The sequence below is a fragment of the Bos javanicus genome, chromosome 21, assembly GCF_032452875.1.
Source record: "Bos javanicus breed banteng chromosome 21, ARS-OSU_banteng_1.0, whole genome shotgun sequence".
Classification (NCBI taxonomy): Eukaryota; Metazoa; Chordata; class Mammalia; order Artiodactyla; family Bovidae; genus Bos; species Bos javanicus.
Genome location: NC_083888.1, coordinates 56,664,876 through 56,677,678, shown reverse-complemented (window position 1 = coordinate 56,677,678; position 12,803 = coordinate 56,664,876). Strand labels below are relative to the sequence as shown.

Genomic DNA, 12,803 nt, shown 5'->3' with positions numbered 1-12,803 from the left:
AGAGCCTCAGGTGTCTTGTCCCCTCTTCCCGCACAGGTCACCTCTGGTCCGTGCACAGCACAAACACCAGGCACACTGGGCTGTGGACCCACAACCAGGCCATGCTGGTTACCCCATCCCCCGTGGCTACCTGGGAAACTCCCAGATGTCACTCAGCTCAGCTCAGCTCTCGCCTCCCCGGCAAAGCTCCCCCAGATGTGCTCTAGTCTGTGTGGGACACCCCTGAGCCAGCCGGGGACCCCAGCAGTCCAGGGGACCATCCTGCATCGTTCAGGCATTGCATTGCCTGCCGCTCCTGCAGCCCCACAAGACTGGGGATTCTGGGACAAGGGTGAGTTGTCAGGTAACTGCTGGACCAATGCCGTGCAGGCTAGACAGGGGCTCCAGGACTCGGCTGGGTGGGGGTCTAAGGGCTGGGGAGGAGCTGGCGCTTTGGCAAATACCCACACTGTGCCCGCTTGGCCCTGGCCCTGCAGAGTGGAGCCAGGGCCAGGCCAGGCATGGCTCAGGTTTCTCCTGCCACAGCCTCTACCCTCAGGGCCTCCCACCCAGAGCTGAGCTCAAAGGCCTGCCCAGTTACGCTCCTCACTCTGCTGCTCAGGCTTGCATAGCCCACAGCCTCCTCTGCAAGCTCCTGGCAGGCCCCTTCCCATCTCCCAGAGGCCTGGTCTGATCTATCCTGGTCAATCCCTCCCCACCTCTCTCCTGGGCATTAACCTGCCATATATTCATTCAACAAAGCCTTGTGTGGGACACTCCTCTCCAGCCCTTACTCTTGCTTAGCTTGAGCGTTCTCTGAGTCAAGCACTCTATGCTCAGGACAGTGTGGATCTGGCAACCACACCTGTCAGGAGGAGTCACTCTCTCTGCCCTGAGAGCTTACAGTCTAGCGGAGCCACAGAGACAGAATACACCGTGACAGCGTGAGAAGCGAGGCTCGGACAGGGCTGATGGGTCTTCGCTGACCAGCGTCCTGGTACCTCTGTGTAAATTAGGAAAAGATGCTTCTTGCTTCCCATGGATGCAGACAACCCCTCCTCCACCCCACACACACACCTGACATCACACAGGGCTTGGCAAGAGAGTGAAACATCAGGGGCCCCTTGCTCCTCTCTCAGCAGGTGCCTTTGTGCAGTGAGCAACTTGCACAATTGTACGCAACAGCCCTAGAGGCTAGAGAGCCTGGAAGGCTTTTGCAGGAGGCTGGAGGTGGGGTGTGTATGCTTAGTCCCTGAGGCAGGAAAGAGCTCAGCACTACCCAGAGGCTGGAGGGAGAGGCAGCCAGTGACGCCGATGTGACTGTCCCCCCACCTCTAGGGCCTCACGTGAAGGAGCAGCCCAGGTGCCTGCACAGAGCCGTGGAAACAGCCTGGGTCCAGCTGTGAGAATCTGGGGCAACCACATCCCCTCTCTGAGCCTTATCTGTGAGCAGGGGCTGGATTATGGGGTCACCAGACCCACACTGAGCTCTGATGCCTGACAATGATAGGGCCAAGGATGGGGGCTACTTTGGCTCGTGGAAAGAAGCCACCTGCCTGCCTTTCAAACTACCTCAAAGGCAATTGCCTAGCCTTTCAAGACGGCCCACTCTGCTCAATCCCAGGATAATACCTGTGGCCTCTTAGACCAAGGCCCTCGAGGCCTCCCCATACCTGGGGGTAGATGGACAGCATGATCCTGGGCTGTGGGAGGGCAGCTCAGAGCAGGGTCTTACAGGCTCCAAATGGGTCTTTTCTACCCCTAAAAAGGGAAGGCCAGCCCTGGCCATCTCAGGGCAAACCTTTCCCAAGGCTGAGCAGAGAAGTGAGGTGACCACCCAAGACCTCTAAGTGGCCAGCGGTCAGCACAAACCCAGCCTGGCACCTGTAAGTGCTCAATAAAGAAGCAATGAAAGAATAAATGAATGGTGGCAGCCATCAAGGATACAAGCAAGCACTGTTCGGAGCAGGCCCCCAGCCTTTCTTGTGCTGGTTTGGTCGGAGAACCAATCTCAGAACATCGGCACAGGCAGGAAGTTTCTCCATCTAAAGCGCAGATGAAGGGGGCTTCCCTGGTGGTCCAGTGGCTAAGACTCTGGGCTTCCAATGATGCAGGGGCCCCAGAGGTCGGTCCCTGGTCAGGGAACTAGATCCCACATGCCTCAACTAGAGATCCTGCATGCCGCAACAAAGACCAAAGATCTGTGAGCTGCAACTAAGACCCAACACAGCCAATAAATACATATTTTTTAAAAGCCAACATATTTGGGAAAAAGTAAAGTACAGATGAGGAAACTGAGGCTGAGGGAAGAGACATGGCTGCCTTGCTCAGCAGTATTTAGCCTTGTCAAAGTGTGAAGTTTGAGAGTCAGAACTTAAACCAGAATAACTAGTCTGAAGCTTCTGGTGAAATCTAAAACTCACAAACACCCAATAGGAAAAACAAGTTTGCAATGTAGTCCTTGAAATAAGAGTCTTAGTCTATGCAAAACATCTGTCCCCTCTCCCCCTTTGCCTCCTTCTCACCTCCACTAGGAAATAAAGGCTTGCATGTAGCCCTGAAAAGCAGCTTTAGCGTTTCTGGCATATACTCTGGTTCCATGTGGCAAGGGATAAATTTTTTTGTGTGTCAGGATTAACTTTGTCTGTGATAGAAAATTTTAAACAACAGTGATTTAAGTAAGGTAGATATGTATTCCTCTCTCATACACAAATCTGAGTAAGTAATACAGGGCTGGGATGATACACCAACATGTCTGAGAGCCTTACTATATTTATATATTGTATTGTTGCTCTACTCTGCATAACTTCCATTCTCAAATTCACCCCAGAGTGCAAGATGGGTGCTTCAAGTCCAGCCATTATGTCTATATTCCAGCCAAGAGGAAAGAGGAAAAGAGAAGGGCATGAGCCTTCCCTTTAAGGACATCACCAAGCAAACCTTATTCCCCATATATTTTTCTGTCCAAACCTAATCTCATAGCCACATCTAGCTGAAATGAAATTGGGATGTGTTTACCTAAAAATTTACACCCAACTAAAATTCAGGGGGCCAATCAACAGGCTCTGCTTCACCCCTGAACTCAAATACTCCAAGATGATGGCAGATGACAATGAAATGGTCCCCAAACCCCAGACCCATAAAAGTTTTCAGGAGCTTCATTTAAAACAGAGGGAACTTCGAAAAAAAGTTGACATGTGTCTATGTCTAGTCCAACCATTAATATGATCATAATATGATGAGGTCATCAAAGATGATAGTTAGACAATATACTTCCACATACGGCATGCAGAAATACGTACAGGAAATAACACTCAGTAAACAAAGAGGAACACAAACTAACAAATACACAGTGCTCAAAACCATGGACCAGAGATGCACATGAAAGAAACATGCAGCTGGACTAGGGTAGCCTCAAAAAATGACGTGCTTGATGCTTTACATTTTACTATTTTTTATGTCTATGTGTGAACTTCTTCAGATATAAAATATTGTTTTGAAAATCAACAGCATGCGTATGCACACAGGCTCACATACACACACACACACACACACACACACCATACACAGACAGGCAGCAGCCCTTACTTGGTCTCACAGCCCAAATAACTAAGAACATCCTCTCATGTAACAACCCTGCGAGGCAGGGATCATCGCTCTGCTTGGAGAGGAGGAAGAGGAAGGTGTCCTGGCAGGGACTTGCCTGGGGTTGCCCAGCTCTAAGAGGCAGAGCAGACCTGTGGTCAAATTCAGCTCCTCCACCTGTAGCCAAATGGCCCCGACTCCCTTTCCAGGCCCATCGCACAAAGAACCCTTCTTCCCTGTCCCCAAACCAGGCTCTTCAGAGCTCCCACACACAGCCTGTCCTTTCTACTTTCCCTCTTGGTGCTTTTCTCCTAAGATACCCTTTCCGATTTCAGTTAAAATCCCACTCATCCAGGGCTTCCCTGGTGGCTTGGTGGTAAAGAAATCTGCCTGCCAGTGCCGGAGACACGGGTTCGATCCCTGGTCCGGGAGGATCCTACATGCAGTGGAGCAGCTAAGCCCGTGCACAGAACTACCGAGCCTGTGCTCTAGAGCTGGGGAGCTGCGGCCACCGAGTTCACATGCCGAAGAGCCCGTGCTCTGCAACGAGGAGCAGCCCCAGCTCATCACAGCGGGAGAAAGCCTGCACAAAGCAACCAAGACCCAGCACAGCTGAAAATAAACAGACAAATAAATAATTTTTTAAAAATTCCTATTTATCCTTCAAGACCTAATCCAGATGCCACCTCTGCCAGGGAGTCCTTCCTGCTCACCACAGCCAACTGTAACAGAGCTTCAGCACCTTTGTACACAGTGGCCTACAATTAGGTGCATATTTCGCTTACTTTCCCAAGTAGATGAACTGAAAACTCCTAGATGTCCAACCAATATTTGCTGAATGGATGGTTGTGGGGGGGGAACAGATGGTGGGATAAAGGGATGGAGAGATGGAGAGCTGGCTGCATGGATGGATGGGTGAGAATGGCTGAGATTTCACTGGTTTCCCCGATGGTTTCATTGGGGGAAAAAAAACCTGAATATATCTTAGACAGTTGCTCTGTCAAAATGACATGAACAGAAAAAAGCAAGCATAACAAATGCTGTCATCAGGTGCCATTGGTAGAGAGGTAAGTCTTTGCTTTGAACCGCAACGCGTGCGTTCTAAGCTGCATCAGTTGTCTGACTCTTGGTGACTCTATGCACTGTAGCCCACCAGGACGCCAGGCTCCTCTGTCCCTGGGGATTCTCCAGGCAAGAATACTGGAGCAGGTTGCCAGGCCCTCCTCCAGGGGCTCTTCCTGACCCAGGGATCAAACCGGCATCGCTTATGTCTCCTGCTTTGGTGGGTTCTTTACCGCTAGCACCACCTAGGAAGCCCTTGAACTGCAGCATCCCCAGGGAAATGTACAGTATCCATCTCTGTCACTGATTGAGATTAAGGGGGCTGGGGCTACGGTGGGTGGGGAAAGAAATCCCCAGTGTATTCCTTCTTGAGCACTTTCTCCTTTAGCCAGAGATCATCAGATTGTGAATTTCAGATGCAAAGTCCTTTACTTCCTTGGTCCCTGGAGGTGGGTGAAGATGCACATTTATTAACCCAGGGAACAACCCAGCCCTGGGAAAATCTGTGCAGGAGGGGAATGTATCTCTGCTACCCCTGGGGTCTCCTCTTCTTCTTCTGGGCTGTCCCTCTCCATCCCCCTTACTTCTCTTTCTGCCTTGAGGAAACAGGCCCTTTCATCAGCCCTGACACCTCGTATTGAATGTTGTTAGTCAAGGAGTTGGGATGGGGTCTGGCATTTGAAGTCCCATGTCTTAACTAGGGAATAAAAACTTCTTGGCTTTGATAAAGATCCCAGAGTCAGTGATGAAATGGGGGCCACGTTCATGGAGGTAAGTGTCCCCTAGGAGGGCCCCTCTAGGGCAGCCTCTCACCGCTCCCAGCTCCCTCTCCTGGAATCCTGAGCCTCCCAGGGCTCCAGGCTGGCGGGTGGAACCAGGTTCTAGGGGAATCGTATGCTGCCTGGCTCCAGGTAGGGGAGGCAGGGGGCCTCGACCTCGGGCGGGCGCCATTTCCCCATAGGATGTGGCCTGAGCGAGCGCTGGTGCCGCGCACAGAAGGCAGCAACAGGCCTTGACCACAACCGCTCCAGAGGCCGTTTCTTCTAAAAGGGAACCGACATTTCACAGCAGGCTGGGTGGGTCTTCAAACATTTACAGACTGAGCTAGGGGCACCCCCAGGAGCTACCGGCAAGACGGGGCAAGGGACCCTGCCTTCACTCTCAGAGCTCCTGATCACCAGGGCTGTTCTGGTCTCGGGACCAGCGTGCGGCTGCTTGGGGGGCCTCACTGGCAGGTGAGGAGAGACAGAGGCAGAGGTCATGCCGGCGGTTTCCAGATCCTTCTATTCAAGGCCTGAGGCTGACGGCCACACGGGTATGGGGTCAGTAAGGCCCTCCCACTGCCCTGTAGACATCCCAGCTAAGGGAAGGCCTCCTCTGTACCCATCCACCTCCTTTCTTCTAAGGTTGCCCTGGCAGGAGGCAAAGGGCTGGTTTCACCGTATAACTGTGTGTGTATATGTGTGTGTGCGTGTGTTTGTGTGTGTGTGTGTGTGTCCTTGGGCCCCCCTCCCTCCTGCACACGGACGGCCTGGCTCTGTCGGGGCAACAGTGGGGATGCTGTGAGGAATTTGGGCCTGCCTATCAGGGACCCCGTTCCCTCAGCTGAAGGGCCTGTCCAGCCCCCCGTCCTGAGCCCTTCCTCAGACCATGCCCCTCTCAAACCCTGTCAGGAGCAGCCTTCCCAGCCAGGAACCCCGTGACAACAGGCCGCCTGCCACCTCGTCCGCACCCCCACGGTTCCACACCAGCGGGCCAGAGCAGGGCCCACTCGTGCACATCCACTCACACTCAGAGAAGCCCCTCCAAGGAGCCTTCCCAACTCACCGACCAGGTGGCCAGTGCTACCAGGAAGCCAGGGGCCTCTCCCCAAAGCGGGCTCCCCAAACCAGTACACTTCTTTTTTTTCAAAATGAGTTTTTCAAAAATCACCCCACACCAGTGAAAAGACACTTTCTTCCAGGCACTTGATCAGGGTAACGACCCAGAAGTCTCCTTTCTGGGTCTTTGTTTCTTATGAAATTATGTTCCAGAGGAAACATCAGAGGAAGGAAGAGCTGTCTCATCTCCAACTGGCACTCCTATAGCACTCCAGGATACCAGCTTCTGCTGCCTGTTGGCCAGTAATTCAGGGAATCACTGAGTCAGATAGAGCAGGGTCTTAGAGATTACTGAGTTCATTTTTCAGGTAGAGAAACTGAGGCCCAGGGAGAGTAAGGGATTTACTTACTCCCTAGAAAAAACCCCAAACCCCAGAGCAGTGTGGGACCCTAGGATATCCTCCAGCCCTACTGATGTTCTTAGCATGCAGGTCCTGAAGCATCTTCAAAATCAGCAAAGAGCCATATCACCAGGCCGACCTTCTGGAGAGGGGATGAAGGGGGAACAAAATGGATAAATTCCACTGAAGCAGCTCAAGCAGTGTTTCTCAGACTTTCCTCCAGCAACTTCTTCTTTTGCCAAAAAGACATTAAAAACTAACAACTACCATCAATGTGCCCGATCATTTCATAAAAGAAAGGAGGCTTAATACAGCAAGAAGACCTAATCTCAGAATAAGAACAGTGCTGCCCTGGAAAAGATAATTTGGCAACCCTGACTGATAGACATACACACGTGCACACACACACACACACACACACACACACACATCATTTTCCCAGCTTCTCAGTGGACCACAAGCCTTCCTGACCAGCCAGGGTCCCCCCAGATCCTGTACACCCAGCTGACCCCATTCTTTCAGCGAAGATGCATGTCTATTTGTGATCCAGAGCTGGCCTGGGTCTTTTCTGGGTCGCCTGCCCCATAACTGGGCTCTTTCTAGGCACACAGGTGCCCCGAACCCCTAGAGTATCCTGGGCAAAGAATGGGGCCCGGTGAGCAGTCCTCTTCATATTCCTGCCAACGTCTCCCTGGCCAAAGCTGGCCTTCCCTGCTCCCTTCAACTCCACTGCCTGATAACTTGGCGGGCAGATTCCTTCCCTCCCAGGCCCACTCTACACTTCCCACCTCAAAGTCTTGGCTTGGGCACTTCTCTCCCCTGAACCTGCCCCCCACCCGCTCCCCGGCTGCCCACCCACTTCCGCTTATGTGTCACTGCCTGGATGACACAACCGAGGGACGACTCTCAGGACAGAATCTCGCCGTGACAGATGGAATCTGTGAGCGGGTCTGAAGGACGGTGTTTGTGGTTGTCTGGGACCTGTTCTTCCCTTCTCTCTGCTCTGGCCCATGGCTGGGAGGCCAACTGTGTTCGCCGCAGGCCAGCCCAGATGCCTGTCTGTAAAAGGGAGCTCCTGGGAGACCCGAGGGGGGCCGGGGGTGGGTGCTCCCTTCAAATACCAAGCCCATTCCTGGTTGGTTTCTGACTTGATTTCCTGATCTCTTGGATTAAAATGCAGGTGATCTCGTTGTATTTTAACACTTGCTGCCTGAGTAAAGATGACAAAATAGGGACCCGGGCCCAGGATAAGGCCCGTCAAGTGGGAAGGATAATGGGAAGGGGGCCAGGAGTAAACATGCTGAGACTCTCCCATCCTGAGCGGCCCCTGCACCCCTACTCCCTGCCCTCCTATGTGCTTCCCAGGGGTGTCTTTCCACTTCCCAGGGGTGCACTGGGGTTTCTCAGGGCCTGAAGTGAAGGAAGGTACCTTTTGCTTAAGCTGGTGAGGTATCATTTGCTTCCTGTGGGTCAGTCTTTTTTAGGGTCTGGAAGGGGGTGGGCATCCCAGCTGAGGGCCAGCCAGGACCATCTGGGAGCATCAGCCCCTGACAGCAAAGAAACTGGGGTCAGCGAGCTGAGCGGTAGCTAGGACCCTGAATTCATCACTGGACCCTGTTCTGGGTGGGCCTCACCCAGGAAAAGCCCCACCTTAGCGCTGGAAGTGGTTGAGGGGCTCCTTGAGGCGTTTGGCAGGACCCCTACAATGGATCAGGCATGAGGGAGACAGCCAGGGCTCTCTCAAGCCTGGGGCCTTGCCCTGGCAACCCCTTGCAGGCCCAAGGCTCAGGAGTCCCGCGTTCTGGGCCCAGCTCCCCTGATCTTGGGTTAAGTCACTTCCTCTTTCTGGGTCTCCGTTTCCTTGTCATACGAGGGGACTGGATGAGGTCTGTGATGGCCATGTTTTTTCCAAGAGTGGGCTCTTTTTTCAAATAAAATCTTAAACAGATCCTTAATTTATCAAACACGAGAAAGCGTATGGGCTCTGAGCACACACATCCCCAGTGACCCCGCCACTGTCCGGCGTCTGGTCGCCTGACAGTCACAGCTTCAGCAGCCTCACCTCACCTCCAACCCACCAGCGAAGCCTGGGGCTCCAGCTTCTCATGTCTCCACTGCCCACTGCCCCGGCTCCAGCCCTCTCTCTCAGCCACCACAGGGGCCCCCCTGCTTCTGCCCCTATTCCCCCCACAATCTGCCCTCAATACAATCCAAATACAAGTCAGGTAACCCCTCTGCGAACCCCACCCATGGCCCCTCTCACCTAGAGCACCCTCCAAAGCCTGTACCCCACCGGCTAGCCTTTTTCTGTCCTCTTCCCTACTCCACTCCAGCCTCCCTGGCCTCCCGGTGTCAGACACACCAACCACCAACCCCACCCCCCACCCCTCAGGGGCTTGACTCACTCTCCCCACTTCCTTCAGATCTCAGCTAAACAGGGTTTTCTTGGAGCGGCCTTCCCTAACCACCTGCTCCAGAACAGCTCCCCTGGGCTCCCATACCCCTAACCCTAACTTTCTGTCTTTCCTGCTGGGAAGGTCAGCTGCAAGCCGGCAGGGGCTCGGTTTAAGGCTGGGCCCCTCCTCCATCTAACGCAGACACTACTTGTGGAATGAACACTGAATGAATAGAGGAAGAGAAGCGTCTGCATCCAGAGTACTGGGCAGCCTGTCTGCATTTTCCTTCTCCCCAGCCGGTGTTTCCAATAAGAAGCAGACGGAGCTTGCTTGCCAAAATCCTCATACTCCTGTTCCAGGGGGCTGACATCCAAGCCACCCGCTCCAAGCCTCTGGGTGTGGGGTGGGAGGCATTCCCCTAGCTGTCTGGACATCCATCTCCTGCCAACGAGGAGGAGGGGGCTTTGGGAGCCGGGTGGAAAGCTGAGCTCAGCTAAAGACTTGGAAGCCAGCCCTGAGTGGTCGGCAGGCTCTGGGGGTGGCCTGGGGGTAAGGGGTCAAAAATGATTGCCCCTCATCATCTTTGGGTACTGTAACACGGGTAGATGTGCAGCTCAGGGGCTGACAGAGGATGCCCGGGTGAGACTGAGAACTGCCATCTAGTATTTGAGTGAAGAAGGTTTGGGTCCCTCTGAACAGGGTTTCTAATGGTACAAGTTAGAAGAAGGCAGATTTTCTCTGATATCTATTGGAAAGACTACCACAGTGGTGGTAAGTTCCCCATCACTGGAGGTATGCAAGCACCTTTCAGGAATATTGTCAATGGGATTCCTGTACTGGGGGCAAGGTTAAATGAGATACTATCTCAGAACTCTTCCAACTCCAAAGATCCTCTTAAATAAAGCAACTTTTTTTTTTTTTTAGCAACAAACCAATATTCAATTACTATTTATGATGGATGGGCCCCACACAGTTTAAAGTAAGCTTGCACTGGTGTGTTAATCCTTGGTTGCCTGTGGATAGCTACTTAAATAGCTCTTAACAATCCTCATAACAATCTTAAGAAGCAGGTGTTATTATTACCCCCATTTTACTGATGAGGCCAAGGCCATCCCATCCTAGTTAAGCAATCGGCAAACAGAGGTTATCAACAAATGATAATAGCCGTAATAATAATAACTATTAAAAGTTTGCCCTCCGCCCCAGGTGCAAAACTTCTTATGCATTATCTCATTTAATCCTCAAAACAACTCTGAAGGGTAGTTATTATTACTTATCTTCATTTTCTAGGTAAGTAATGAGGCACAGAGAGGTTAAGTATTAATAACTGACCCAGTAATAAACAGAGAAAGGCAAGAGGAAGTGGGTAAGGAGAGGTCAACCTGGGACAATTATAGGAAGTCACAGAGTTCGGGACCCTGGCCCCTCACCTCGCCTTCCTCCCTGGGAATCTCCTCCTAGGTCCACCCATCAGTACTGGATGTGGTAGATATTTGGTTCTGGGGGGGCGCCCTCCCCAACAAAATTTCCAGTTCCTCCAGCGGATGACAATTGTCTTTCCACTTCCAAGGGAAAGGATCCAGGCTAGGACGGAAATGGGGGAGGGGGAGGGCGGAGGCATTCGGACCTAGTGCTCTCCGGTTCCTCTGAGACACCCCTCCCACTAGCCTAGGGCCAGTTACCTCCAGCTGCTCCCCAATTCGGGGCTGCCCGAGAACAGCCCGTCGCTTGGTTTTACCACTGGGGAAAACTGAGGCCCGCGGAGCTGAGGTCACAGAGCTAGGCCAGGCAGCAACTGGGTGCCCATCACAGAAGTCGCTCGAGCCTGGCTTCCCCCAGGGCGCCCACCATCCTTCATCCCCAGAAAGGTTCTAAGAGGTTTGCCCAGTAATTTGCCTCTGAACAGGAACCTCTTCAACCCACTGAAGCTTTCCCTGGGCGCCTGCTGGGCTGGGCTGATCGAAAGAATCTACTTCAGAGGGCAGCCCTAAGCAATGTCCAGAAGTCCGAGGGTGCGAGATGGGGTGGGGGACAAGAAACCAGACGCTGGAGACCCCTCCCGAAAGCCGGTTCCCAAACCGGTTTGGCTTCATGCATTCCAAGCAGCGCCTCCTCCCTCCCGTAGGGGATTCCTAAGGCCACGCGCAGTTCGTGCGCCCTGGACCCTCCCCAAGCCCCAGGCTTCGCAAAGGCCGGTCCGAAGGTCACTGTCCGGGAATCCAAAAGAGGGGTGGGGGAGGGGATCCCGGTGGGTCCTCGGTCTTGGCGGGCGGGTGGGCTATTAGGCCGCGGGCGTGTCCAAACTTACGGGGACCCGGGTCCTCGGCCCCACGCGCGGCCGAGCGCCAGCACCCGAGGACGCGCGCGGGACACAGGCGAAGCGGAGGGCGCGAGAGACTAGAGGGGCCCGGCCCGCGGTGATCGCATCTGAAGTTCAGGCGAGACCAGAACCCGGGGAGGGGGCCGCGATCACACAGCCCCTCCGCTTCGGCTGACAGATAGAGACGACCCTCAGATACCCACCAACCTAGCCCCGGACGTGCCGGCCGGTTTTCCGGCGAGCAACATCTGGGTTTAAAAGTTTCGCCAAGTCTTGGGTCCTGAAGAGGCACCAGGGCCGCCCCCTTCCGCGCAGTACCGGGGGGACCGGCCCGAGCCGTGGCCAGGGGTTCGGTCTCAGTCCAACACCCCGAAGTCCCGCGGCCGCGCTACTCCGGAGCTCCGAGCGCTCTCGGGGGCGGGAGGGACGCGGAACGAGAGGGGCCCGGGGACACCGAGGGAGAAGGGGGCGCCGCGGCTCCGCACTTACCCCACGGGGTCCGCGCGCTCGGGCGCCCCGGCTCGTCGGATCATGCCGCCGGCAGCTCCGGGACCGTGAAGGCAGGGGCTCAGGCGCCGGGCGGCGCGGGCCGCGGGGGCCCGGGCGCCCGCATGCCCCTGCCGCTGCTGCTCTGGGGAAGGGCCCGGGCGGGCACCGCCGCCAGCCCCGCGCCGAGTCGGAAAGCCACCGCCGCAGCCGCCGCCGCGCTCTGGGGCCCTCGCTCCCTCCACTTCCTGTATCGGAGCGAGCGGGGCTTTCAGGAAGAGGTTGGCCTTGGTGGTCAAGGGTTTTTTTTTGTCAAAAGCCTTTCGGCAGCGGCTCGCGGCCCGGAGCCCCCCACCCCCACCCCCGGGGGCCCTCGGAAGACCCCGCAGCCGCGCCCCCTGGGCTGGGCCGGGCCTGGTGGCGGGCGGCGTCGGGTCGGAGCGCCCAGCCGCGGGGTGCTGCCTGCGCCGCCCCGGCGGCTCCCGGAGACCGGGGAGAAAAACTTGGAGAAAAGTTTGCAGCTTGGTGGACAGTCCCGTGGGACGCAAGGCGCTTCCGCTCCGGACCGGCAGGTGGGGAAGCCGAGAGCTCTACGCAGAGCACTCTCGCGCTTTACCTCCTGCCCGAAGCAGGCTCAAAATGCCGTAGCACAGCTCCAGACCAGAGGCAGGGCGCCTCCTCCACGTCTCTGACAGGTGGCCACGCTGCCTTCTCTTGAATACCTCCACTGACGGTGGACTCACTACCTCACAAG

General features: G+C 54.9%; 1 protein-coding gene across 1 annotated transcript in view; it reads right to left on the bottom strand.

Moving 5' to 3' along the window:
- RIN3 (Ras and Rab interactor 3) overlaps positions 1-12,191 on the bottom strand; it is a 135,573-nt gene extending 123,382 nt beyond the window's left edge. The window contains exon 1 of the mRNA XM_061395138.1: positions 12,053-12,191. Within this exon, the coding sequence (XP_061251122.1) occupies positions 12,053-12,096 (44 nt within the window). The 5' untranslated portion in view covers positions 12,097-12,191. The remainder of the gene's footprint in view (positions 1-12,052) is intronic.
- Between the last annotated feature and the right edge of the window lie 612 nt (positions 12,192-12,803).